General features: G+C 52.9%; 1 protein-coding gene across 1 annotated transcript in view; it reads right to left on the bottom strand.

Moving 5' to 3' along the window:
- COL6A3 (collagen type VI alpha 3 chain) overlaps positions 1 to 27113 on the bottom strand; it is an 83010-nt gene that overhangs the window by 31033 nt on the left and 24864 nt on the right. The window contains exons 5-21 of the mRNA XM_069466630.1: positions 20701 to 21285; positions 18443 to 19042; positions 16770 to 17342; positions 14547 to 15155; positions 11650 to 12255; positions 9536 to 10150; positions 7728 to 8327; positions 6762 to 7099; positions 5543 to 5621; positions 4471 to 4616; positions 2951 to 3043; positions 2369 to 2422; positions 1951 to 2022; positions 1259 to 1285; positions 1103 to 1147; positions 955 to 1008; positions 452 to 514 (exon numbers count right to left, since the gene is read on the bottom strand). Coding sequence (XP_069322731.1) covers positions 452 to 514; positions 955 to 1008; positions 1103 to 1147; positions 1259 to 1285; positions 1951 to 2022; positions 2369 to 2422; positions 2951 to 3043; positions 4471 to 4616; positions 5543 to 5621; positions 6762 to 7099; positions 7728 to 8327; positions 9536 to 10150; positions 11650 to 12255; positions 14547 to 15155; positions 16770 to 17342; positions 18443 to 19042; positions 20701 to 21285 — 5159 coding nt within the window. The remainder of the gene's footprint in view (positions 1 to 451; positions 515 to 954; positions 1009 to 1102; positions 1148 to 1258; positions 1286 to 1950; positions 2023 to 2368; positions 2423 to 2950; positions 3044 to 4470; positions 4617 to 5542; positions 5622 to 6761; positions 7100 to 7727; positions 8328 to 9535; positions 10151 to 11649; positions 12256 to 14546; positions 15156 to 16769; positions 17343 to 18442; positions 19043 to 20700; positions 21286 to 27113) is intronic.

The following is a 27113-nucleotide window of genomic DNA, read 5'->3' as shown; positions in this document are numbered from 1 at the left end:
ATCTGTCCACCTCTGACAGAACCTGGCCACGGGGTCAGCGAGCCACGCCCAGCCCCGCACGGGGCATCGTCCCGGGGAGGAGGATGCCCCAGGCGCTCCTGCCTGTCCTCGGCAGCAGGGCAGGGTGGCCTGGAGGGGTGGCGGTCATTTGCTTAGAGGTTTCACAGAGCCATAAAACAAAAAAAGCTGCAAACCCTTCTCTTTTCCCAAAGCAAGTTCAAGGTGTCCTGAGACCATATTTTAGGGAAACTTACAGAACTTGCTTATCTTTACAGCTAGCGAACAAAATCATCTCCCAGAAAACACCGAAAGAGTAAGGAAAAGACAAAGCACATATTTTACCAACACTTTTCAAAGCAATTTCAAAAGTGAAATTCTTCCTTTCGGCCCACTTCTCCCACCACCGTGCTCCCCGGGCTCAGGTCTAAATCGTCAAGAGAGAAATCCTCACCGGGTCACCGCGAATGCCAACGTCTCCTCTTTCTCCTTTGTCCCCTTTGGGGCCTTTATCGCCCTAAATGAAAAAAACACAAGTGGAAGCTGAAAATTAGATGCTTCCATCTGTCCCTCACCCTAAAAATCACATTCTTCACAATTCATAAATCTTAACTAGAACAGCGTTTACCATTAACTCATTTGCCATGAAGGTGAATTCACTTCCAAATATTTTGTATTTGTTCAGTTAATTCACAGATATTTACTGGGGACCCACTGTGTGCCAAGCTCTGGAGATTTATTTATAACAAAACAAATTCAGTCCCTGGCCTGTGGGACATGCACTGTCTGTGACGTATCACGTCAGAGCTGACAAGAGGTCACGGGCACACCCCAGGGGAGGTCAGGGAAGGCTGCCTGGAGGAAGCGGGCTCTACCTATATGGGTAAAGGAAATAACTATTCCCTAAATGAAATGTTTCTATTCTTTCCACAATGGCAACATTGGAAATAGACCTACCCTTCTTCCAGGGTTCCCTTTCTCTCCAGAAGAGCCAGGCAATCCTTTGTCTCCCTGCCAAAGACAGTGATGAAAGGTCATGCCTGGGGCAATGTCACCACAGCTACTAGAACCGAAGCAGCTCAGACCCAGAGAGTGACTCACTCACCTCCTCGCCGTCAAGACCGTCCAGCCCAATCTCTCCTATTTCACCCTGCAAGGGAACGAGACAGACCAGTAAATATAGGAAGCTATTCTGGCAAAGGGAAAAACGACAAATACTGAGAAATTTTTCAGTGTGAAAAACAAAAACAAGCTTGAATACCTTCTCTCCTGGGAATCCTCGAGAGCCCTGGAAGGTAAGGGGACAGGGGACACATTAGCTCTTCCCGTGGGGCTGGTGCCTCCCACATCTCAATGCCGCAGTGTCTGGACATGCTAACATCAGAGATGGTCCCTTTGCACTCCTGGGTCCATCACGTGGGGGTGATAACGCTAATTTTCCCAGAACCAACGCTGGGGTGGTCTGGGCTCCTGGGCAGGAGGGCTGGGCCCCAAAAGCCAGGGGAAGGGGCTCGGGAGGCAAAGCCTGACTTTACAACTGCCTCCAGCACCTGCCTTCACACTTCAGCAAACAGAGGAGGAAGCTCATCAGCCCTCGACCCACTTGGTGTCCTCTGTCACTCCTCCCTCCCTGGCTGCCCCAGGGCCAGGGGCCGAAACCGGGCACCAGCCTCCCTCCGGCCTGGCCCACATTCTCTCCTCGGGAATGTTTCCTGGCTGCTCCGTGTTTCCATAGGAAACTATTTCTCCATTCTTCGGCTCCCTTCCAGCCGAGGCCCAAGCTCCCAAAGCCACCCCACTGTGGGCTGCCTTCCAGCCAGAGGCCACAGGCTGCAGAGAAGCCCGGATGGGCAGCCGCCCCCTCCCCAGGGCACTTGGAGAAACCGGGCGTCCCTCCTGCCCGTGCAGCTGGCCTGACCCCCGCCCCACGTTCCGCGAGCCCCCACACTGTACCTTTACTCCTCTCTGGCCCGGGCAGCCCTGGAAGCCTTGAGTGCCGTTCACGCCAGGCGGACCTCGCTCACCCTGTTGCAAAAAACAAAGGCATTTGGCAAGTTGGAGCTGCTTGTCACCGTGTCTCTGTGTCTCCAAAGGGCTTGCAACACCGAGAGGCGGGCGTTAGAAAGCAGATTTCACTGCGGGGACACTGCGCGAGGCTGCGGGGGCCGGGGAGCCTCTCAGCACTGCCTGGTGGGAGTGTCGCTGCAGCCCCAATGGCACTGCCTGGCGGCTGAGGTTGGCTGGGCCTCTGGGCCCCAGGTCTGTGTGGGCGCTGGACCCCCGGAGCGAAGCCACACTCCACAATCCAATCCCAACACACAGGGAACAAGGAGGGGATAAAACTTTAAGGACTAAAACAACTGTTACTCACAGGTCCACCCTCATCACCAGGGTAGCCTCGGTAGCCGTCTTCTCCAGGAATGCCCTGAAACAAAGCAAATCGGGTCCCTTAGGTCCTGTGGTCTTTGTTCTGTATCATCTGCGCGGTCCCCCTGCGTCTGGCAGAGCTGCACTGAAATTCACCCTGACACAGGTGCTTCCTAGACCTTAGCAGCCCCCCGCTCATCACCCAGGGGGATTGTTCCTGCCACCAGGACCCTTAAGGCTCCTCCCGGGCCAGGAAAGCCTGTCGCCGTCCTCCCAGCCCAGCTGCAAACGCTGAGTCCCAGGGACCATGGGCAGCGAGGCTGCCAGTCAGCGACACTCGCTGGTTCTGTTATTTTATGAAATGTTAAAGAACGGAGCCCCTCAACCCGTGGGGCGGAGAATGTGGCAGACACTTGGACCCTCCAGAGCCATCCATGGGGGAGGACCCCGGGCAGCGCAGCACTGGGCTCGTCTTTCTTCTCCCTCATCCGCCTCCCGCCGTGACATTAGACAAATGACCCGGCCGCAGCAACGCTGGCCTTCCAACATCTGGTCTCAGGACTGGGCAAAGGCCAACCCACCATACCTTTGGCCCGATGCTGCCGAGGGGCCCACGATCTCCCCTCTGTCCGGAGCACTTGCAGGGGACCCCACAGCAAGCCTTCTCGGCAATATTGTCCTGCAAAAGGGAAGAGAAACGAAAAGTTCAAATGTCAAGGAATGCCCAGCACGAAACCATAAATATGCTGCAAAGGTCAAAATCTGATACATGAGGGCTCCGCAGGGCAGGATGAAGTCACTCCAAAGACTGTCACTCCAAGGCCGGCCTAGGCTGAGTGTCCTGCTCTTGGCAGTCGAGAGGCAGGGAGATGTCACCAATGGGAGAGTAAAGAACAACCAAAGTAAGATAAATCTTACCCACAAGGTCACCTCTGGCTGGACCTGATTTCTAGAAGTTTCCAACATAGGTAATTCTTAAGTATAATTCACATGTATTTAAGCTCCAAAGTGCAAACCCTAACAAACGAATTGCACATGGCCAGGACTGAAGGTGGTTCCAGAAGCGAGATCCATGGCCCTTCCTCAGAACCGTGGTCACAGTCAAAATTACGGTGCCAGCCCAGAGGAGGTGCTCGGGGGAGACCTCAGGAGCAGCCAAAGGAGCGGGGACAAGCACAAGTGGTCCCAGCCTTTTTGAGCCACGAGCACCACAACTTTAGGTCACCAGTGCCTCCAACAGCCACCAAACACCCTTGACATTCTTGTCCCAGCCAGCCCCTGACCTTAGGAGGGAAAGTGCACGCCCCAAATACATTTCCATCTGCTAAACTGGTAGTGGTCACATGCGTTTCCTTGCAATGAGCTTCCTAGAGCTTTCACTTTCTTTCTCCAGATTTGTCAACCAACTCATCCTTATTCCACCCGATAAAAAATTCCTAATTCTAGCCCTGGGAACAAGGCAGGTGGGGCGGAAAAGGCAGAGTCGGCTCGTCCCATTCACATAGCCATAGCTCACTGTCGCCACCACCAAAGGATCTCGAGGTCACCACGCAGCCCCATGTCTCCCAGAGCCCCGCCCCCACTCCAAACCCAGAGGTGACACCTGGAGTTGACAGAGGCTGGACGGGGAGGACTAGGAAGCCTCCTGGGACACCTTCATTTGCACCAAGGGAAACCAGGGAAGAAGGCCATAAAAGCACTTCTCCACCCAGAAACAGCCTTTCTTTTCCGCACATTCTTGTTTTCACTGTGTAGGTTTCAGATGCCCTGGGCACTGTTTCCTGTCTGGAGATGGCTGGTCACAATGGTTTGCATCCCCAGGAATAGTTGGAGCAAAAGGGCATTAAAAGAGGCACCCGCTAAGGGGAGCAAAGCACATCCCACGGCAACAGCGGCATCCCCGCAGACCCATGCTCCAGCCGTTCACGGTCGCCAGTTCCAGGATTCACACGTGTCATGGCGATAAGTCAGGTCCCCAGTGAACTAAATGAATTAGATTTTCCACCCAGACACCCTCCCCCATCACCATGTGATAACTGACTTTATTCTCTCGAGATGCCAAAAATCTGACCTTGTGTGTGTATAAAGGCACTAAAAAGAACTCACGAGCTCCTCTGCTAGCTCGTAGTCCAAGTCCAGCAGGTTGAGCCTCAGAGGCCTGTCGTACATGAACCCTCGCCCGAACTCCAGCTGCGTCACCCGCTCCAGGTCGGCCACTCGTTCGAGGCCCACCAGGATCAGAGCTCGGACCCCTGCAAGCAAAGATAAATTTAGCAGGGCTCATGCAGGCACTGGAGAGCTGCAATGTCTTTTTTCCTGGATATTTTTTAAAGAAAACTTCAGTATAAAATTTGGCTTTTAGCAGTTGAAATACTGACACTTTGGACTCAGCCGAATAATCATTTCAGATATGTTAATAACTAAGCTGATCGCTATAAGTCTAGGAAGTGGCACCCGTGAAGTACCTTTATGCATGAATTCTCAAACTCTGCCCTGCTGCGGAAGATCTGAAATACTAACACCTCCAAAATCAAATAATAGCAGTCTCATCTCCTTTTGGAAAAGTAAGCTAATAAATAGAATGTTCTTATGATAAGCTGCACTTCCATAAATTCTTCTTAAACATTTAATGTTGGCATCCACTTTTTGTGGTCAGTGTTACCACACTCCAAAGTAAGTGAATAGTCATATATCACATCTGATAACAGGCATGGCTGGCTCCAGGTGCCTGACTTTCGGTGCTAACGCTTACATTATTTATTTCATGTTATTTACATGTATTTTTATTTCAATGTTGTAGTGTTTTTGAGCTGTGACAACTGCAAACCAAAAATAGAACAATATTTTTTGCGAGTAAATTAAACCCTACTTCATATGATGAAGTTAAGTGAATCAATGCTTCATGATCTTTTGTAAAACATCATGCTTTCTGCACGTTCTACCACCTGAACCAGTCTGAGAACCTGCGGGCCTGTGCCGGGACATGGCGGTAAAGCTGTGCACGGCAGGAAGCCCCATCCCATAGCCCCCGGCGTCAAGGAAGGGCCAAGAGCTGGAGGAAGAGTCCTCCAAGAGCAGCCGCTCCCTCAAAGGACTCCGTGAACAGGGAAGTCTCTCCCGGGCAGAGCCGCACACCCTGCCGGGCCCACTGCTCGTGCTCAGAGAGCTGGGAGTCTACCTTCTTGTCGCAGGTCCTCAGAAGCCCTGTGTAAATCAGCCAGATCTCCGTCCACTCCATCAGTAAAGTGAATGACCACCTGAAAATGAAAAAGGAGTCAAACCCCAGCCCAAACTAAAAGGAACATCACAGACTGTCTATCGAAAGGGAACTGAGAGATTCACTGGTTCCGACTCACTTTCCAGTTAAAGAAACTGAGAGCCAAAGTCAAGGAAAACCCACCCACACGCACAGGTCTCTGCTATTGCACACAGAGCGCAGGAGCGAATTTTAGTGCTTGCTCACAGCAGCCGCGACAACAAAAACAGCTGACGTCACTCTCCCACTCATACGACGTAGCTTCTGGAAATCATGTGTGTGTGCACTGTACACGTGTGTGTGCACTGTACATGTGTGTGTGTGCACTGTACATGTGTGTGTGTGCACTGTACATGTGTGTGTGTGTTCTGGGCTGAACTGTGTCCCCCTAAAATATAAACATTGAAGTCCTAATCCCCAGTTCCTCAGACTGTGACTGTGTTTGGAGATAGGTCTTTAAAGAGGTCATTAAGCTAAACGAGGTCATGGGAGTGGACCCTAGTCCAATACGAGTGATGTCCCTCTAAGAAGAGAAGATGAGGAGACAGACACACAGAGGGACAACCTGATGAGGACACAGGGAGAAGACGGCATCTACAAGCGGAGTAAAGAGGCCTCAGAGGGAACCAACCCTGCTGACACCTTGAGGACTTCTAGCCTCCAGGACTGTGTGAAAACAAATTTCTGCTGTCAAAGCCACCCAGTCTGTGGAACTTCACTGTGACAGCCCTAGAAAATTAATAGTAATAATGCATGTGCACTGTATGTCTATGTAAAGTACACACATACAAGGGGAGAGAGAGAAACATCAGTAGAGAACATGCCTTATTTAATGGGCAGGACTATAATTAAACATGCATCTATCACACACTCAACTCATTCCAACTTAGTTACTGATTTCCAGGATTTCTTCTTTTTTTTTTTTTGAGCTTAAGTAAGACAAACAAACTGAGGAAAGCATTACATGAAGTTGTGATCGGTTAGTAACTAAAGGACTTCTACATGTAGGCACTAAAAACCCGCAAACACGAAGTGCATTGTACGTGGGGGAGGGGCTTCCAGACACCAGAGTATTTCTCCTTTTCCGGTAAAAATGCAGACATTGTGCGGGGAGCGTCTGGACCGAGGGGCAGCCGCTCACCTTCACGCTGTCGGGCGAGGACTGTCTGAACTTGTTCTGATAGACCTTCAGCGTGTCCGCCGTAAGGACATAGGGGTGCTGGCTGCGCATGTTCTGGAGCTTCTCCAGCATCTCTGGCTGGTACTCGTCGAAGTCAAAGGCCTCCACGGGCCCTGAGGGGGTATTGGCCGCCACCGACACGCGCACCGTGGGCATCTGGTTGCCGCTACAGCTGATCCTTTGCATCTGGCTGATTCTGTTCAAGACGGCCTCCAGCTTGGACTCGAGGCCCTTCTGGGCCACAAATATGTTCTGGTCTCTGGAACCATCGAACCCCAGGATCACATCCAGATTACAAGCTAAGGAGAAGAAATGCAGGTGATGAGCTCTAAGTTGAGGCTGACAAGATGCATTCTACTGACACAGTGACAGGACGCTCGCTGTGCTCGAGAACAAAACGAGATCTTCTCTTTATGAGATCTGAGAAGCAATTACATCTGCCTCCCACACAGGGAAAAATGGGGGTGGCTGTTGAGAACCAAAACTGTAGGCAATTTTAATACATTTGCTTTTTGGGTGATGTTAATCAATTTTGGCGTGATGACACACAGTTGGTTTTTAGACGCATCCCATGAGTTTGTGCTTTAAATTAAAATTACTTGAAAGGGCAAATACTTTTATCTCAAATAATTGATCTGATAAATCTATAATCAGACACAAAAATCAATCAATCTGAGTTATTTGAGGAGTTAAAGAACAGGGGAGAAAATAAATCTTTATAAGAGCAAAAGAAAAGATAAACTTCCACTCTTGTCCTGACAGAACACCCAACTGCAGTGGTCAGCTGAGCGACATAAGGAAACACGAGTCGAGGTATGAGGTAACCGGATGCTTGAGGAGCCACAGGTCAGCTCTGGGCATCCAGATAGCTAAAAAACACAAACGTCAGCAGGAAAGGCTGGGAAATATGCAGGGAAAGGGGGTTACCTTTGGAAACATCGGACACGCCCGGGCACAGGGTCTCGTGCATTGCGTCGTGCAAAGTTTCCAAAACTTGCTCGCTCAGTTCTGACAGCTCCTGGACGTTGCCCACCCGGAATGCCGTGGCGCTGTTGGACGCTATCTTGCCCACCTCCTCCGAGTCGATGTTCCTCACACCAACCGCGAACACCTTGACCCCTCTCTGGGTGAGCGCCAGGCTCACGTCCTGAGCATCCTCCGCCGACTTCCCTCCCGTGACCACAAAGGCTATCTGGGGGACACGCTGGTCCAGGCGGCTGCCCGCCTCGGGCACGAAGTGGTTGAGCCGCAGGTGCTCGAGGCCCACCCTGGTGTTGGCGTGTCTTCCCCCCTTGTAGACCACTTTGTTGATGGCGTCAATAATCTGCCTCTTGGTGGAATAGTCCTTCAGGAAGAATTCGTCTGTGGGGTCGGAGTTGTACTGGACCACCCCCACCTGGATGGAGTCCCCCTCTTCATAGACCGTGTCCACAATCTCAGACGCAAAGCGGAGCACTTCCTGGAAACTGTCCCTCCTGAAATTAATGGAACCGTCCAGCAGGAAGACGATGTCTGCTTTCTTCTTCTCTAAAAATGATTAAAGTGAAAATGGTTTCAATACCCAGAACACAAATATATAAACTATAAATTTAAAGGATTGAAATAAGACATTCCTAGTAATTTATTCACAGTAAAAAGCTTCACTCTAATCCACACCTCTCTAGTTCCTGCATCCACAGCTCACAAACATGATGCCAAAAAGAACATAAATGATAACTCATTTAAACAAAGAGGAAAGGAACCACGAAAACCCAGGGACACGGAGTCCTCATTGTCCCATGCAAAGTGGTTTTACGCCAGGAATTCAACAGGGACCTGGATTTGATAGCCTGTGATCCCAGGTGTTTTAGGAAATGCCCCTAAACTCTTTCTGCTTACAAATAAAAGATGGTGTCTGGAAGTGGAGAGACGTGTTAGGGGCAGGGCAGGGAAGGGCTGGGAGAAGCAGATGGGAAACCGGGAAGGGACCCCATGAACCTCTGGAGGACAGTCTGAGAGCTTTGTGGGAGCCTGCTGAAACCAGTGGTGTGGGGGGCAGTTTCTTGATTATAATCAAGCAGTTGAGGCTGGAGTAGAGAGGAGGAAAAATTGGAGACGGCGTGAGAGGTGTGAGATGTGCCACAGCCAGCCCTGGGGAGGCAGTGAGAGAGAGAAACAGGAATACAGACCCCTTGGAAAGCCAACCCCAATGGTTGCCGTCACCCGGAGGAGCAGCAAGGAAAGGTGTGGTTGGTGCAGGGACCCACTTTGCCCTTGGCAGCCAGGAACATGGGCTAGGAGCTGCAGGTGGACAGTGTCAAGTCCTCCAGGGAGGTGTTTCCTGATGGTCACACCAGTCTGAGGAAGGAGGCGTGCCTGGACCAGGGTGGGCATCCCACCACTGGGCATGGGCTGACGTCAAAGTCACGTTCGTGGGGAATGGCCTGGCTGATCCCAAGGATGCTGTCCTATTCTGAGCGCCAACGCGTTTGCGATTACCGCTCAATGGACCTTAACAGAACCCTTCACTGGGGCTACAGTTGGCCTCAGGAATGGCAGATCAATGATCACGTGCTTTCTGGGATATGTTTCCCTCTATAATTTCAACTGAACTATTTTTCCAGCACTTAATTTCTAATATTACCTGCAGAAGCAACCTTGAGAGAAGAAAAGTACTAAAATGAATGCTAGTTACTTTTTTAATTAAACAAAAAATCGATGGTTCACTCCATAGGCATGAGACACACAGCTCGTACCTGGCCATGAAGGAGGCCGCTGGTCCACCCCTGGAGGAGCAGGAGTGACTCCGGAGGGTTCAAAGGAGCTCATGACCCTCTGGTCTAAGCTGGGAAGCTCCGTGAACTCTCGCACTGTGAAGACCAGTCTGGGGTCGTTGGTGATGGTCTGCAGCTCGGCTCTGTCGATGTTCCGGTCTCCTACCCCTAAACTCACAATCCCCGAGGAGCGTATCACCTGGGCAAACCTGGAAACATCATCCTGGGATTTCCCACCCAGGACCAGCACCAGGTGTTGGGGTACCCCGTCTTCTATCCGGCTCCCAGCCGACTTCACGAAGAGATTTCTTGCCACGAACTCCAGAGCTCTGCCAGTGTTCAGCGGGGACCCCCCTTTGAACCTCAGGCGCCGGACGGCTTCCAGCACGGGGGCCTGGGACTTGTAAGTCTTCAGATAGAATTCCGGGAAGACGTCATTGCTGAACTGCACCATCCCGATTCTCACTTTGTTGGGCCCAATGTTGAGTCTTCGAACAATCCTGCTCACAAAATCTCGAATGTGTGCGATGCCGTCAGACCTGACGCCGTCAGAGCTGTCAACTAGAAAGACGATGTCGGCAGCGTCGCTCTCAACAGCTGCAGGTAAAAGAAAGGAAAGAGGAACACTCAGTGTGTAACCAGCCCCCATCCAGTTGTGTTTCTGAACTTTGCCACACGTCGAATCGCAATATCAATCAACCTTAAAATTATACCCCAATACACGTGGGTTGTTCGCATCTTGGGCTTTTTGAAGTTAACCATTAAAAATTAGACCTCTGTCACCAAAACAATGTCCGCTTCTTGACATATTTTAAGTTCTCCACAGCTTTTTCTTTCTGAGTTTGCTCCAATTTTAGCTTTGTGGTCTAGGTCACCACTAATTTTATAAATATAAGAGCATTTAGACACTAATTCTGGATTTCCACAACCTACAGAGTCATGAACCGTTACTACCAGAAGAGACTGACTTCACGGGGGCAGAGCTTTGTTGTACAAGAAGAGAGAGACATCTGAGGTCAGAGGCCACCCCTGAGCGAGTGACAGCCGTCAGGATCCCGACTCCAACCCCGGAGACCGGTCCTGGCTCAGCCCGCGGGCACAGCACATCTAACACAACGCCATGGACAGCGTCTCCTCGACACTCCCCAGGTATCTGCTTCCTTCTATTTCTTTTGCTCGCACCTCTCTAACATTTGTACAAAGTTTTTATTTTCACTATTATTTCCCCTGTTTTCTGCACATGAGTCCATTTTTAACTATAAAATGAATCAAAAGGATCCAGGGAAAATGAGCCACATTTTCCTATTAGTTAGAATTTTATGTGCTTCTCAGATGCCACTTTATTAAACTAACAAGCTGCCACTCAACACATTTCAACCCGCCTTTGGCCTCGCGCTCTTCCGGGCCGGTCACCGTGCACGCAGCCCGGTGAACCGAGCGGGGCGCGTCCTGGATCTTTCGCTCTAGGAAAGGGTGAACCAGCCCGGCAGCGGGGCGCTGGCCCGGCACACACGGCCTCGGCTCCCCTCCTGGGCACAACACCAACACCAGACAAGGCCGCTCTGCGACCGTGAGGGGCCAAGACGACAGTGCGCACACTTTGTAGCCACATCGGGACACAGACAAAAAGGAACACATGCTCCAGACCACGAGAACGACAAGCACCCCTGGCCTGGCTGACGGGAGTGACTGCTGCTGCCCCACCCTCCCCCGCCAAGGCCTTCCCCCTCCAGGTCAGGTCTGCAGGTCTGCGGAGACAGCCAGGGGTGGAGTCACCTCCACTGCTGCGCAACACCCAATCCAGGCCACAGTCCCACTTCCTCGAGGCCTCCACACAGTGACCCGCACTGGCTCAGGTCCCCTAAGGCCTTCCTCGCACCCTCGCCCTGAGCTGCCCCGTGGCTGGCTGGGGTGTGCGTCTCCCAGCGTGGTCAGTGGCAGGTGTGTCCCCGTGGACCCTGGCTGGTGGGCGTGGACAACATAAAAGTCCAGGAGCAACACCTTTGCTTGAATTTGTCATGAGTGCCGTGGCCTTTGAGCCTGTATGTTTAATATGGAAACTACTCTGAGGAGAGCGATCGCCACCACGAGCTCACCTGGCGGAGGGTAGCGGGTGCTGGCCAGCAGGCGCTGGATCTGCTCGGAGGTGAGGGTGGTGATGGGCGTGAGCAGCTTCTGCTCCAGGCTGGGCAGCTCGCGGAAGGTGCTCACCGAGAACACGTACTCGGGGCTCAGCGCGATCTTGACCAGCTCCTCCTGGTCGGCGTTCCTGGCCACCGTGAAAGGCGCCACGCCGAACTTCTTGAGCTCCGCGGCGGGGTCGTCCACCTCGTCGTCAGACTTCCCGGAGGAGACGAGGACCAGGAACTGTGGGACGCCCTCCTCGATGCGGCTCCCCAGCGGCCTCTTGAAGATGTTCCTGAACACGTACTCCAGGGCGCTGCCCACGTTGACCTGCCTCCCGCCCTTGGGCCGCAGCCGCCTCACCGCGTTCTGCACCTCGTCCTTGCTGGAGTGCGCGTTCAGCAGGAACTCCACCTTGGGGTCCTCGCTGAACTGGATGACCGCCACGCGCGTGGTGTCGAAGCCCACATCCAGGTAGTCCACCAGCCTCTCGACCAGGGTGCGGATGTACTGGAACTCGGGCGCGGCACTCTGGGACCCGTCGATGAGGAAGACCACATCCTTCTTGCTGCCGACACCTGTGAACCAACCAAATGCCACGATGGTGTCATCCTCGTTGGCACCAAATTCTTTTGTGTTTTAGAGAGACAAAGTCTCACTCTGTCACCCAGGCTGAATGGAGTGCAGTAACACCATAGCTTATTTCAGCCTTAAACTCCTAGGCTCAAGCAATCCTCTAGCCTTGGCCTCCTGAGTTGCTGGGACTACAGGTGCTTGTCACCACATCCAGCTAATTTTTTTTATTTTTTTGCAGAGACAGGGTCTTGCTATGTTGCCCAGGCTGGTCTCGAACTCCTGGCCTCAAGCAATCCTCCTGCCTTGGCCTCCCAAAGTGCTGGGATTACAGGCCTGAGCCACTGCACCTGGCTGGCACCAAATTCTTAGCATTATTGAGCCCCCACCCAGTTTGTCCTGGAGTTAAAGTCCTACTACCAACTACCATAGTTAAAATACCAGTCCAAGGAGGGAGTGGTGGGCATTTCAGTGTGTGCACAGCAGGGAGAAGAGGAGCAAAGGATGAAGGAGAGTAGCCCCGAGGGAGGCGGAACCAGAAGAGCTATGTCTGCAGCAGGTGAGGACGGAGCTGCAGCAAGGACAGATCCCAGCTGCATCCATGCTGCTCATGGACCAAGGAAGATGGCGTCTGAGATGGGCCACTGGCTTCGCCAGGTGGAGGCACCATGACAACAGCACTGTGGGGGAGGGGTGAGGATGAAGGACAGATTAGGGCCAGTTCTGAGAGGGCGGGAGGAGAGGAATTGTTCAGAGCACGGACAAGTCTTCAAACGGAGACGGGTGCCGCTGGAGAGCAGCGGGCGTCAGAGGGAGTTCTTGAGAGAGAAGGGAGAGCCACGCATCTCATCCTGCTGGAATCATCCAGTGCCGAGCAGAGTGGTGGCGCGGGGCGGCGGGGGGGAGGAGAAAGGCAGACCATGCCGTGGAGCAGGTGAGAGGAGGGCTGAGGAGGCAGAGACGGGTCACCGGCAACAGCAGGCACGCGAGACATGGCGGGCGCCAGGGAACCTTCTGGAAGTCTGCTTATGGCTTCCTTGCATTTTCTTGGTGAAAGGAGACTCAAGGTGACCAGCTGGGCAAGCTGAGGGGCACAGGCGTGGAAACAGGGGGAGAGGGAGGAGGTGGGCAGAAAATGGCCATTGCAAAGAGCGGGAGAGCAAGGGGATGAGGAGCCCTCTGTGATTAAAGGAAAGAAACTGAACATACACCACGACGATGTTCCAAGGTGCGCCCCACATCCCCAGGGGCTCAGGTGCGTTGAGGGGAGGGGCTCCTGCAGCTCCTGCCGGGAAACGCTGTTCTCCCTCATTGTGTCAGAGACACACAAAGAACATCAGTTGGGGGAATAAAAACCCTTTCACTTTATCCTAAATTTATCGAGCATCTTAGACCATCCTGTGGCGCCTCGTGGGCCCCGCTGCTGTGTGCCCTGCGCGCCCCCGGGGAGCAGCCCCTCTCAGTGGCACCCAGGCGGTCACCCTCACTGCCTTCGCTGCCCAAAGGACACCGTGTCCTGCCGCTGCTCTTCCTTCCTTGCTCCCCTGTCCGTGCCATGAGGCACGAAGGAAGAAGGCCACACCTGCCTCCTTCACCGAGTGACCCGACCCGAGTACGCGGAGAGCAGCCCTTGGAGGCATCTACTGAGGGACGGATACATCTCGGCCTCCTCTCTGCTCAGCAGCTGGGGCTCCTGAGTTTTCTAGGTTATTGTCCAGGCCTCAAAAGGGGGAGCAGGAAGGGGGAAAGAGAACAAACCACAGCCGGCAGAGCCAATAGGCTTCCTGCCACTTAAGACACTCACTTCTCAGCACCAAGCAAATTCAAAAGTAATCTTCACACTGTAGCTCTGGGGACAGCAGCGGGTCAGAGACGATGCCCAGCTTGCAGGGCACCTGCGGGCAGACTCCCTCCGACCACGGGAGGCTGCTGGCTGAAGCTGCCAGGCGGCTCAGGACCGAGTGAACAGGGCTCACCAGTTAGGGCCCCTCCTCTGGGTTATCTGGACAGAAGCCTTTGTGCAGAGTCAGGGAGTCGGAACGCTAAGCCAGTATATGCCCCTGAGGAGAGTTTAATTTGTCCAAAAACATGAATCTTAGCATCCCCTCTGCCCCCAAACCTCTGCCATTTCTGCCCATCAAGGCCTAAAAAGGTACAGGGTGCCTAATGATTTTATGTGACTCTAGTTCTCACTCCACGTGGCAGGGGAAGCAAAACTGAAAATGCTTTGGGGCCCACAGTCCAAACAAGTGGCCCAGATGATGACAAGGGACAGGATCCAAAGAAGCCCCCTCACCTGGGCTTGTCGGAGACAGCAAGACCGGCTGCAGCCGGCTCAGCTCTTCGCGGCTGAGCCGGGCCACCCTCTCGGAGATGACCTGCTGGACGGTCCCCAGCTGGCGGAAGGTGGGGATGGCCACCGCGAAGTCTGGGATGAAGGAGATGGTCTGCATCTCGGCGATGTCGGCGTTCCCGATGCCAATGCCGATGGGCACAGCCCCGCCCCTCTTCACGACCACCGAGGGGCCCCTGACGTCGTCCGCAGACCGGTCGGCCGTGAGGACGATGAGCAGCTGGGGCACGCCCTCCGCTATCCTGCTCCCCGCAGAGCCGACCAGGATGTTCCTCAGGACGAAGTCCAGCGCGGCCCCGGTGTTGGGAGTCGGCCCTCCCAGCAGGGTCAGCCTGCGGATGGCGTCGACCACGCCCTGCTGGTCCATGTACGAATTCAGGTAGAACTCGGGCCTGGTGCGGTCGCTGTACTGCACCAAGGCCACGCGCACCCGGTCCGGGCCCACGTCCAGGCTCTCCACCACTCTCTGCACAAACTCCTTCAGCAGGGGGAAGCCGCTGCTGACGCCGTCAGAGCCGTCGATCAGAAACACCACGTCCTTTTCATCTGAAACTGAGAGGGGGACAGCACGGTGACCCACACGGGACACAAGAGCCACGCCTCTTATCAGCACGGTGGGCTGCATGGCAGCCCCCCAAGGACACCCACTTCCAAATCCCTGAACTGGAGAAAAGGACTTTGCAGAAGTGATAAAGCTGAGGACTCGGGGATTGTCCAGGTGGCCCCATGTCATCAATCACTCGCGTCCTCAGGGGGACAAGAGAGTCAGAGCTGGGGAGAGAAGCTGTCAGGATGTCGGCAAGGAGTGGGGAAGGTGCACTGCTGGCATCAGGGATGCAGGGAGGGGCCTCGCCAAGGAACGCAGGCGCCTCTGGGGGCGGGAAAGGCAGGGAGGGTGATCCCCTGGGGAAGACAGAGCGCCTCGAGCACCGGCACTTCAGCCCGGTGAGACTGGTTTCCAGTTTCCGGCCTCCAAAACTGTCAGAAGACAATTTTTTTGTTTGTTTGTTTGATGTTTGCACATAGAGTATTTATTTTATTTTTTTTTATTTATTTTTTTTTTATTTCAGCTCATTATGGGGGTACAAAAGTTCAGGTTATATATATTCCCCTTGCCTCCCCATCCCCCCGAGTCTGAGCTTCAAGTGTGTCCATTCCCTAGACAGTACGCCTCGCACTCATCAAGTAGGTGTGCACCCATCCCCTCCCCCCAATGTTTTTCTGTTTTTTGCCACTGAATTTGTGGTCATTTGTTACAGCAGGAACAGGAAACTAATACACCAATGTATTGAGCCCTTTTATTTTAGAACTTGTCAATGCTTGAAGAGTACTGCCAGCTCTCAAAGGTGTACTGAATAAAAAACAGGAGTAGGAGGAGAGACACAGCACGGCGAAGCCTGCGTAAGCTTAGCGTTTTGCAGAGGGGAGGTCCGAAGGGATTTGCTGCAAGTCACAAGTGGATCCGTGGAAGAAACCGTGACCCCGATGGTCGAGTTCCCATCCAGAGCCAACTGTGAAAGGTCCCAGGCGTCAGTGTAGACGCTCCAGAGCCTCAGCTTTTAGTCAAAGGGAGAATATGTGAAATTAGTTACTCTGTTCACTGCGTTTGTCTCACCCAATGACAAGTGGTCAGACACGAAGTCACAGTGGCGTAGACCAGCCGTCGGGAACTTCAATGCAGCGTTTATGATGGGGACTTATCTGCCTCCTCTGATGCCTTTAATTTTTAGTGAATGCAGTGAAGGAATTTTAACACCGTGACACCCACTTAAAATAAAGCAGTTGGGGGACTCAGCAGATGAAGATGGTGTAGCTGCAACACAGCCATGTTGTGTGGCTGTTATTACGCGCGCAGTAAAAACGGTGCTTTTCAAAAAGGATTGTAACCACTGATTTCTAGATCTTTATGGTGTACCTTATTATGAATATTCTAATGCTTTTAAACATAATCACCCTGATTCTCCTGTTTTGCCCTAGAGAGCAGCCAGAGCGTCAAAGCGAGGGAAGAAAACTCATACCCTGTCGTCCTGCGGAAGCCACCTATTAATTTTCCATCGGCCCTGTGACCCCAGAGGGTTTCTGTCTGAGGACCAGAGACCAGCAGCCCACCCCACTCACGTGCTGGAGAACTGGGCTGCAGAAGCAACCGGCATTTCCATGGCGTACCTGGTGCTGGCGCCCCGTTGTGGACCGATTTCAGGAGGTTCACGAACTGTGGCTGAAGGTCTCCAATCTTGGGAAGCGACTCCGCAGCCAGGATGAAGGCCGGGGAAAGCGCTATCTGCTCCAGCTCGGCAGGGTCCGCGTTCCGGGCTTGGAAGATGAAAGGCACCACCCCGCTCTGCTTCAGGTTACTGGCCGGCTCCTCCACGCGATCTGAGGACTTTCCCGCCACCAGAAGCACCAGCAGCTGAAGCACGCCCTCCTCGATCCGGCTGCCGGCGGACTTCACAAAGATGTACCTCTGCGCGTAGTCCAGGGCGTAGCCCAGGTTGAGGGCTTTGCCCGTCTTGATCTTCATCCTCTTGACGAGATTCAGGATCTCGGGCTTACTCTGGTGCTCATCGAAGCGCGACTCCACCCGGACGTCATCGCTGTACTGAGCCACCGCGATGCGGGTCCCGTCCGGCTTCACGTCGAGCTCATCGATGATCTTGTAGAGAAAGTCTCGGACCACAGGGAACTGGCGCAGGAGGTTGGCCGAGCCATCAAAAAGGAACAGAATGTCCCGCTTGCTCTCTGCAATGAAAGTGGAGGAGGACACAGTGAGGGATGGGAGCGCGACAGACCCCAGACTGACTCCAGCCCAGCACCTTCTGACAGCGGGATTCACAGTCTCACCCGATGACCACTGTACCAGCAAGAGAGGAGAAAACCCACGCCACTTGTCATGAAAATGGCCCATTTCACAACAGTGTATATTTGCAAAAGCTTAGAACTACGCTACGTGTATATCCAGGCTAGCATCCTGCTTCCTCAGCAAAGCAAGTCCGTGAGAGTCCCCTCGGGCCCTGTGCTCACATCAGGTGGCAGTCACTCCAGGGGAACAGGCAGCGCTGTCAAACTGCTATAGATAAAGCTATTGAAAATGTGGTTCTTATCGTACTCCTGCTAAAAAACTAATCTCAGTCTCTAGGGACAAAGGCTGATATGGGTTAACAACCCAAGGATAACCGGGCTGCCACAGATCTGCTCTAATTGGATTAGCTTTTCATGAAATTTGAGGTTATGGATCAAGACCCAAAATAGCCCCATCATTGCTGTCCAGCTCAGTGCTCTCCAAACCCCTATAATCGGACAACGGAAAACACGGATGACAGCCTGAATGGGGCTACATCCTGTAATGTGAATATTATTTTCAGTTCAGACAGTTCTCAGAACTATTTTGAGTAGGTTTCAATCGGTTTAGTCTTGCCCACCTGTGTGATGCTGCAAGCCAGGAGACCTAATCCACCCACCTCTCACCACCATAACAATTTGCAAAAATAATGATAACCCATTGGAACCCATTTCACTGTCAATTAAGACGCAGCCTTTGGATGAGCACTGCAGAATCGTCATAGGAATTAGGGAGGAAGAAAGCTTCTGCGTAAAGGGTGAGACAAACGGACAGAACACAGGCTGAATGTTCTAGACTTTGATCAATGAGCACCCTTCAGACAGAGAGCCTGCACTTGCTGGTACAGTGTCTCAGGCCCCATTCACCATATTTCAACGACAGTGAGCCAATCTGTCATTCTACAGTTCGTGACGCTCTCGAGTCCGGATTGGCCAACTACCCGCCGGGGGGCGTCTGCGGAAGGAAAGGGGGTGAGCCCCGCGCAGCAGGGGAGGTTTACCTGGCTGGGCGAGTGGAACTTCCTCCACACCTCCACTAACATACGTGGTTAGGGGCTGAATCAGCTGCTGAGGCAGAGCGGGCAGGGAGCTGAAATCGTCCATGAGATACACCAGGCTCGGGTTAAAAGCAATCTGCTCCAGCTCTGCCTTGTTCGCCTGGCTAGCTCCCACGCAAAAGGTCAGCACACCCGCGCGCGCCAGGGCGTTGGCGGCTTGCAAATAGGAGTCCTGAGACTGCCCGGCTGTGAGCAGGAGCAGCAGCTGCGGCACGTGTTCACGGATCCTGCTGCCGCCAGCTTCGGAGAAGTGGTTGGCATGGACATAGCTCAGGGCCGAGCCAGTGTTCAGGCCCGAACCCCCCTGGAGCTGCAGCTGCCTCAGGTGAGCGAGCAACTCTGACTTGGTCTGGTACGTGTTTAGAGAGAACTCCGTCACCGGAGTGTCACTAAATTGCACTAAACCAACACGAATGTTGTCATTGCCAACATCAAGGCTGTTAACTAGGTTCATTACAAAGTCACGCACATAAGGGAAATTGGTTTTTCCAACGTTGACCGATCCATCCAAAAGAAAGATGATATCCCTTTTGTTTACGTGAACTGCAGTGAAGCACAGAAAACAACGTGAGACATAGACAACCGCGGAGGGTTCTATCATGTGTGCCCACAACAGGTGCACACATGCCAACATTTAGGACACAGAGACAGTCAGCACGGCAAAGCATCTCCATCTCACAAAATATGGCAGACGGCTGCATATTTTCCTCCGGTGGTGGCTGGTGCTTGGGAGGCATATTGATGGCCAAGTTTACAAAACCAAGTTGGCTCACAGAGAGACAGAACACCAAAGCTAGAATGTTTGCAACCAACAAGGATTATCAGAATCCTTGAAATAGAACATTCGTTCTCTGGAAATGAGTTCTACGTGGCTGCTCTGCCTTTCTGCATCGCTCATCCTTGTGACCAGAGTCACAGCCAGGTTCACGTGTGCACAGCCGTGTCCCCTGCGGCCCACCCCTCTACACTCACAGGAGGTTTTCCACCCACAGCTTAGAAGCAGTCAGCCCACGTTAACCTGAGAACGTGAGTTCCCTAAGGCTGCAAAACAATAACAAAGTAGGCTGTTCTCGTTCTGAAGTCTTCCCCAGACTGCCCATTCATCATTCTCTCCTGGCACTCTTCCCCTCTCGGGGTGCCACAGCCTCGCCGGGCAAGCATCCAACGGGGTGCCCAGGGGTTCCCCCAAAGGGAGAGGACGGGATCGTGGGCACTCGGTGAAATACAAAGAGACTGTTTGCTAGGCTTGGCCAAAGTCATCCACATGAAGAATAAAAAGTATAATTCTCAAATTAGAGTGCTTTCCCCCAACACATTTAGCATGCGCCTTTAATAATTTATTCCTCATTTCTCCCTGACACCTCACTGTAATTGAGACCTCACAACTAATTTTATCTTATGTTTATCAGGTTGAACTTTGGCTATAAAAGTGTGGATTAAAAGTTTGTTAAAAATTTTAAAGAGAGAGAGAGGTTTTCAGAAGACCAGAGAGGGTGACGAGAGACCAGGTATCCATGCAACACGGGACACGCGTGAGCAGCCCTACGGTGGCCAGGTGTGCACGGCGGGAAAGCTGGACCCGTGATATGCATCTTCTTCGTTAAGGATGGCGGACTGTACTTACGCAGTTCGTAAGCTCATAGTCCTTTACAATGTCTCGAAAAATAGCTTTTCACTGACAACGATCATATGAAATGAGGGATTTTAAGAACCACTGGGTTTGGTCTCCACACCCAGCCATTCAACGTACTTTTCCATCGAGGGGAATCCCTTAGAGAGGGGAGACGGGTAAAAAGTGGGGAGACTGTGCCCTGATGGGGCGGCTGGGGCTGGGGAGGAGCCCGGCAGCTCGGGACAGGAAGGAGCCAGGGCACTTCGGTGGTGACAAGGCGGCTCAGAGGAGGACGGGGACCTGGCAGGGAATAGGAACTGAGATGTGACCGTCTCGGCCAGAGGCTTCAAAGACAGGTGCCCGCATGGCCCTCGAGTTTAAGGCATACAATTCTTAGCGTATGAAATTTTACCTTATGACATTTTGAACCGTATTACTCTCAACCCAGGGCAAAAGGAAACCTGAAATAAATCTTGTTTCATCCTTTAACAATTGTCTCTTAAACACAAATAACATTTCATTTTGTGCTTTTCTCCAAGGTCTTCCCCAGACACTCCCCAGCGTGTGTCTGAAGCCATTGCCACCGTACCTTCAGTGGTTCCAGAGAGGGTCCTGAGGGGCGCCAGCAGGCCGGGCAGGATGCCTTGCAGCGGGGCGGCTCGGAACTCCGCGGGAGCGAACACCAGGGAGGAGTCAAAAGCGATCTCGTCCAGCTCAGCCCGGTCAGCAGCCTTGCTCCCGACGGCAAAGGCCATGATGTTGCTTTTCTTCAGCTCCTGGGCAGGCTGGCTGACCTCATCTAGGGACTTACCGCCTGTGAGCAGCACCAAGAGCTTGGGGACCCCCTCGGCAGCCCGGTAGCCGGCCGAGTCCGTGAACAGGTTGTTGCGCACAAAGTTGAGCGCGGCGCCCGTGTGCAGGGCCCCGCCGTCCAGGGGCTTCATTGCCCGCACCGCGGCTATGACTTCCCTCTTGTTTGGGTAGCTATTGAAATAGAACTCGGGCCGTACAGTGTCTGTGTACTGCGCCACTGCCACTTGGATGAGGTCCTGTCCGATTTCCAGCCTCTGGATGACTTTGGCAACGAAGTCTCGGATGGCATTGAAGCTGGCCGGTCCCAGAGCGGACGTGCCATCCACCAGGAAGACTATGTCTCTCTTGTTCACTTCAATAACTGTAGGTAGCGACATGATAATGTGAGTAGAGTGCCCTCACCAGCCTCATTCAGCAATGACTCTCTACAAAGCTAATGCTATTTAAAGGATGTTCTCATTTGCTTTGGCCAATGTGACATCAGGGGTGCCCCAAGAGGAATTTGTCACAACACACACATTAGTGACAGTTGCATCCTCCCCCTGTAGGTAGGCTGGCCCCCCTCCTACCCTTCCTACTCTTCGAAACTTTTTACAAAATAGCTACACAAAAACCAATTCAGTTTTAGTAGCTACCCATTTAGCATGCCGTCATCAAAGCCTCAGTAAGTCCTTTCCTGCCATAAATATCTAACTCGGCCAGAGTGAAGCCATCGCTTGAGTGAGTGAAGAATCCAGTCTCTGCCTAGCAAGCCCTCGAGTCACAGCCTTGGTTTCAACAGCGGGCAGACATCGCCAAGTGCAAAGTCTGAAAGAGCATACGCATCCCCGTTCTCTTCAGTTCTATCTTCATTTTTCAGGCAAAAATAAATCACTTAACATAAAACTGATGAAGGGAAAATCAGCACCCAAGCCAACAAGTGCCACAAACTTTCTTCACATGAGAGACCTGTGCTATGAAGTCCTAAGTAACATGGGGGGACTGTTGTAACTTAACCACAAACCACAAAGCAGAAACGCCTCCCCGAGACCACGGTCTCGTAGTGGCTGCGAGCCGCTGCCGGCCGATGTGCAGCCAGCCCCGCCTGTGTCTGGAGAGCGGTGAGCCCCGTCAGACCACAGCACCTCGTCCGGGAACCTGACGGAGCCCCAAGGCTCGTAAGACATAAATGATCCGCCTGAGAGAGGAGTGTTTGCAAAGGAGTCCTCTGCTACTCTGTGCCGTCGGAAAGAGTGTATGGCACGTTGGTTTTGCAACGCTGGGCAGAGGAAAGAGGCTTGGAATAAAGGTAAGGAAGAACTTTCCAGGAATTAGAGCTACCTCCTATAACAAATCTTTAAGATATAGCTTATTCCTAGCTGTCTGGACAGGAGGCTGGGAGTATGATGCCCGCTGTCAGAATCACTGACACGTGCCTTAAAAAACCATTTGAGGATGGCAACACCTCATTCACACACCTGCAGCACCAAGAGGAGATCTGCGTTCTAGCAGAAGGGTGACATTTTGTGCTCTAACATCCGTAATACAATTACGCAGTTACCTACCGGCCTCGCAGCGTACGCAGATCATCGTTTTACCTTCTCTCCATATATCATGGTCATTTGTGAACATCCTTTCCGGGCTTTCCTTCCCTCCTTTGATTTAGAACTTGTGTCTCTCTGGGCTACCCCTTCGATTTTGGTTTGAAATATCTTAGCAGATAAACCTGAATGTGCAGGCGTCTGGTGGATTCTCACGCCCTTACGCCATTAGAGAGAACGCACACACCCACACACACACACACACACACACACTCTATCTGCACTGACTATGCCACGCGTCCACCCTGCTCCTTGCCCCACACCCAGTGGCCCGGCCGGTTCTGTCAGTCTTTATGAGCCCTGGCAGTGGCACAGCATGTGGGGCAGGAGGCCAATGTCACACTCAGCCCTCCCAGATTTTAACGTCTCCTGCCACTGCATCACTATAAATTCAGCCAGTGGGCAGAGGGCAGGGCTGACGTCCAGATCCGGTGGAACACGGAATCGGCTCCGTGAATCTCAGAGGTTCCATGCCACGGTCCCCTCTGATTAGGTAAGAGATCACTTACGTTTGATGTTTGTCTAAAGTCCTAGAACTCCTAACAGGTAATACACCTAGAACCGCACTTAGCCAAATAAAATAAGCACTGAAAGTACCGATGGCCCAAATAATAATTAAATTCCTGCCTCTACCTCATGGTTCTGGCACTAGTCGTCTGACCTTTGCAGAATCGTGTAATTTCTCAGGGTTTCTTTCTCCTCATCTGTAAGACGCAGGGGCTGCGCCACGGAATTCCTCAAATCCAGTTATAAAAACCTCAGAGCTGCGCCTCCTGGGAGCCTCGGCACGGGGGCATGAGGGTTTCCTCCGCCTGGCGTGAAACGCCGACCCTAACGGAGCCGCCTCCTCCCTTTCACGCGGCTCTGCTGGGCCTGAGTGTGTGGCCTGGTTGGGAGGTGACTGGAAGGTCCTACTGCTCAGTGGCCCTGCTGCACGACCCTCTTGGGCCTCTGGCAGCCCTCGCCAGCCCAGGAGTTGGGGTGAGTGTCTTCTCACTTCAACATACCGCTTCCAAATAGATTCTCCTCAAATGTGCAAATCCCCATCCCTCTTCCTCAGCGCTGTCCTCCCGTCCACTCCCCTGTCGCCGTTCCTGAACACCGTCCTCCAGTGAAGTGTGTCCTTCTGTCCACCCCAGCACCTGCTCTACAGCCACACCCGGCCTCGTGGTCACTGCAGATGGTGCCACCTGAAACCTCACCGACCCCACCCTCGGACGGCCTCCTCCCTTCCAGCCTCACCCAGGTCCCCACCTGCTGGCCCTGCCCCTCCTCACTCTCGGTCAAGCCCCGTCCGGCTCCCTTCCCCAGGGCCGTGGCCCGTCCTCATAGCCTCTGTGACGTGAAGCCCTCAGCGCCCTCGTCCCTGGCCTCCCTCAGACTCTCCTGACAAAGCCTCCATCCGCTCCTCTCTCTTCTCATGCGTCACCCACACAGAGGGATGTCCCCTGAGAAAACCACAGCCAGGGACGCCTGCACGCCACGCTGGGAACCCCCAGCCCAGCTGCCCCTGCGGTGCTTCCCTGGGAAGTTTGCTCCCCCTTTTCCAGAGGAACTGTCCCTCAACTCTGCTCTCTGCCCCGTCCTCTCCTCCGCCACGCCAGGGGCTCACCTGCCACGTCTCTGAGAAAACAGAAGCCGTGGGAGGAGAACCCTCCACTCCGACCACCCACACCACCGCCTGCCCGCACCTGCCATCTGCCCCGCTCACCTGTCTTCCCCCGGCCTGCCGTCCCTTCTCCCCTGTCCCCCCTCCGCCATTGCTGACCTGCCAGAGGCACCGGTGGCTCCACGTTGACCATCCTATAGCTGCCCCTGGCCTTCCTGCTCCTCGGCTTCTCAGCAGTCTGGTCCCGGACGCCCTCTCTTGACTCCGGCCCTCCCCACACTCTCGTGTCCCGCATCCCCGATGGCTCCTCCTGGGACTCCCCCCCAGGGCGTTCCTCTCCTCACCCGCTGGCCCCCAGGCCGTCCCTTCTCCAGCCGCCTGACCCTGCACGCATCGCTCTCAGACCTCTCCTCGGGACACAGACGTGCTGGCCTCCGAATGCCACACGTGCCACTAAACCTAACGCCCACAGTAAAGCTGCTGACTCCCGCCCCTGCCCCAGCCGCGTCCCCGGGCTGCCCAGCCATGTCCCCGGGATTCCCCAGCCCCGTCTTGCAGTTCTGGGAAAGGGCCAAGCGCCTCGGGGTTGCAGGGCCACCCTCCCGCTGTTCCCTCTGCCTGGAACGCTCTTCCCTGCTGTTCGTGGGCTCCTGTCCCCACCGCCGCTCAGACAGGCCTTCCCTGGGCACCACACCTAAAGTTCACTTCCCACCTTCTTTTCTTTCCTTTTTTCTCCTTCTTCTTCTTTTTTTTTTTTTTTTTTTTTTTTTTAGCGGGCTCTCGCTCTGTTGCCCAGGCTGGAGTGCAGCGACACCATCATAGGTCACTGCAGCCTCGAACTCCTGGGCTGAAGGGACCCCTCCACCTTACCTGGTCCCTTAAGTAGCTGGGACTACAGGCGCACACCCCCACACCCAGCCCCCATTCATTCTGTCACAGCCCGGTTTAGTGCCCTCATGTAACACTTTGGGAACATCCTGTTTGTCATTAGTTTACATTTTTATTATCTCTCCCACTGCACTACAGCAGAGCAGAAGCCCCGTCTGTCTCGCTCGCCAGCCCTGGGTCTCCAGCGCTTGGCACATACCAGAGAGTCGGGAATATTTGTTGAAAACAAGTTAACCGCGAATATTAAAGATGATGTTTGTAATCGAGGAGTAAAAACTCTAGTTAGCTAGGGGAAATCTGAAATGATGGCAACGTGCTGCCCATTTTAACTAAAAAGTTGAAACTCCTCCTGGAACAGACGTTTCTTCATCTAGTACAACTCCTGTGCTGTAAATTCCAGAAATCAGGGCCCAGAGAGGTTGCATGACCTGCCCGGCATCACACAGCGGGTCCACGTAAGACCCGGGATAGAAGACCGGGTTTCCCATCGGCAGCTGTGGTGTTTATGAAACACAGAAAATAGTTTGCTGCCCAGGGAACCTCAGCAAGTTGCAAATTTTCCCTTGATCGTTTCCTGAATTGCCAGGGTCACAACCAGCCCCACGATGGACAGGCGCATGAGCAGCTCTGGGCACCGCATTCCACTGTTCGCTGTCCACTTTGCTCGGAACATTCTACTCAGGGTCTGACCTCCCTATTAGCTCGCCAGAAGGACTTTGGTCCGTTCTCTGGTCCCGCCGAGTGAGGGGGGAAAGCCGGAAAGCTGTACGAGGAGAAACACAAGCCCCACAGGATGGGCCCATCTGACCTCGGTAAATGCCAGAAAGAGAATTCTCTAGAAAGTAATGTTCACGGACACTCTTCTCACTACATCGCCAGGTCACCGTTCCAACGTCCCAATTAAGTAAAGCTGTCACAGTCCTGAGCTTTCTGCCTACAGTTTTCATTACAACCAAAGCCCTGTTTTAAAATCATCTGGAGCAAGTCTGAGCTACCTCGGTTTGAATGTTGTGACCCTTGTCAGGCAATGTGGCCACGTGACCTTTACACGGATGCAGCCCTGGAACTAATGACCGGCAAAGTGCCACGAGCTGGAGGTCAGTTCTGCACGTGAGCAGATATCAGTGTTTTTCATTAAGAATTTAAAATGCTCCGCTCTTGATTTCATACAATGGCATATTACCCCAGAAGGTTTACTTGTCAATTATTGCCACTCCTTTCTCAACAGAAAACCTACCTGGAGCCCCAGCTGTACAGTGAGTAAAGCAGTATTTTATCACAATATTTATTTTATAGACCCAGACATGCAGCCTTTCTTTATAAAGTCAGCAACTGAGAGCTGTGAAGATATGTTATTTCCCCCAAGAAAATGTGAATGGCTGGTTGCAGTGAAGACCAGCGTCTCCCGTGAGCCTCGGTGTTCACGCTCCAACTCCACTGAGCTCACATGCTGGAGGACAGTCAAGAGCAAGGTCTTATATCAATGACAAATCTTCTCAGAGCATCCCAGGGCACACACAACTCCAGGAAGTTGGGGGTCCCAGTGTCCCTAATATACTGAGTGACATCCTGTTGGCTTGACCTGATAGGTCTTGAAACTGATACAGCTGGAAAGTGGCTCCTGTCTCAGAAAACAGCTCATCAGCTGGAGGAACCTGTCATTTGAATGCCTGCCATGTCTCCTAAGTATATGTTTCTTACGTGACTTGGTTGGTTGTTTTATGTTTTTTAAATTATTCCAATTGGCTATTTACCAAAGGCCTTCCATCTGAGTCTATATCATAATCTTGCCACTCAGAACAATTACTCATAAACTTGACAAACACGGGAAAAATTTTTTTTTACAAATATTCCATCAAGTGAATGCCCTGTTATTTCTTACCTTCAGAAGTGTGACTCTCAGTACCCCAGCACGAAAGGACTTTGAGACACCCTCACTCCGCCATTGCTTTTTGGAAAGCACACGTCTACCATGCTGACTGATAGAGGTCAATGCCTTGTCCTGGGATAGTTTTCTCTGAATTGCAGTGAGCCCCTCAAATCCATTTTTAAGATGACTAGATTATAAATAACATGGATGTTGAATAATCTCAGAGTAACAGGTTTGTCGAG

The sequence above is a fragment of the Eulemur rufifrons genome, chromosome 1, assembly GCF_041146395.1.
Source record: "Eulemur rufifrons isolate Redbay chromosome 1, OSU_ERuf_1, whole genome shotgun sequence".
Taxonomy (NCBI): domain Eukaryota; kingdom Metazoa; phylum Chordata; class Mammalia; order Primates; family Lemuridae; genus Eulemur; species Eulemur rufifrons.
Note: the sequence above shows the minus strand (reverse complement) of the source record. Positions and strands in the feature narration are given on the sequence as shown.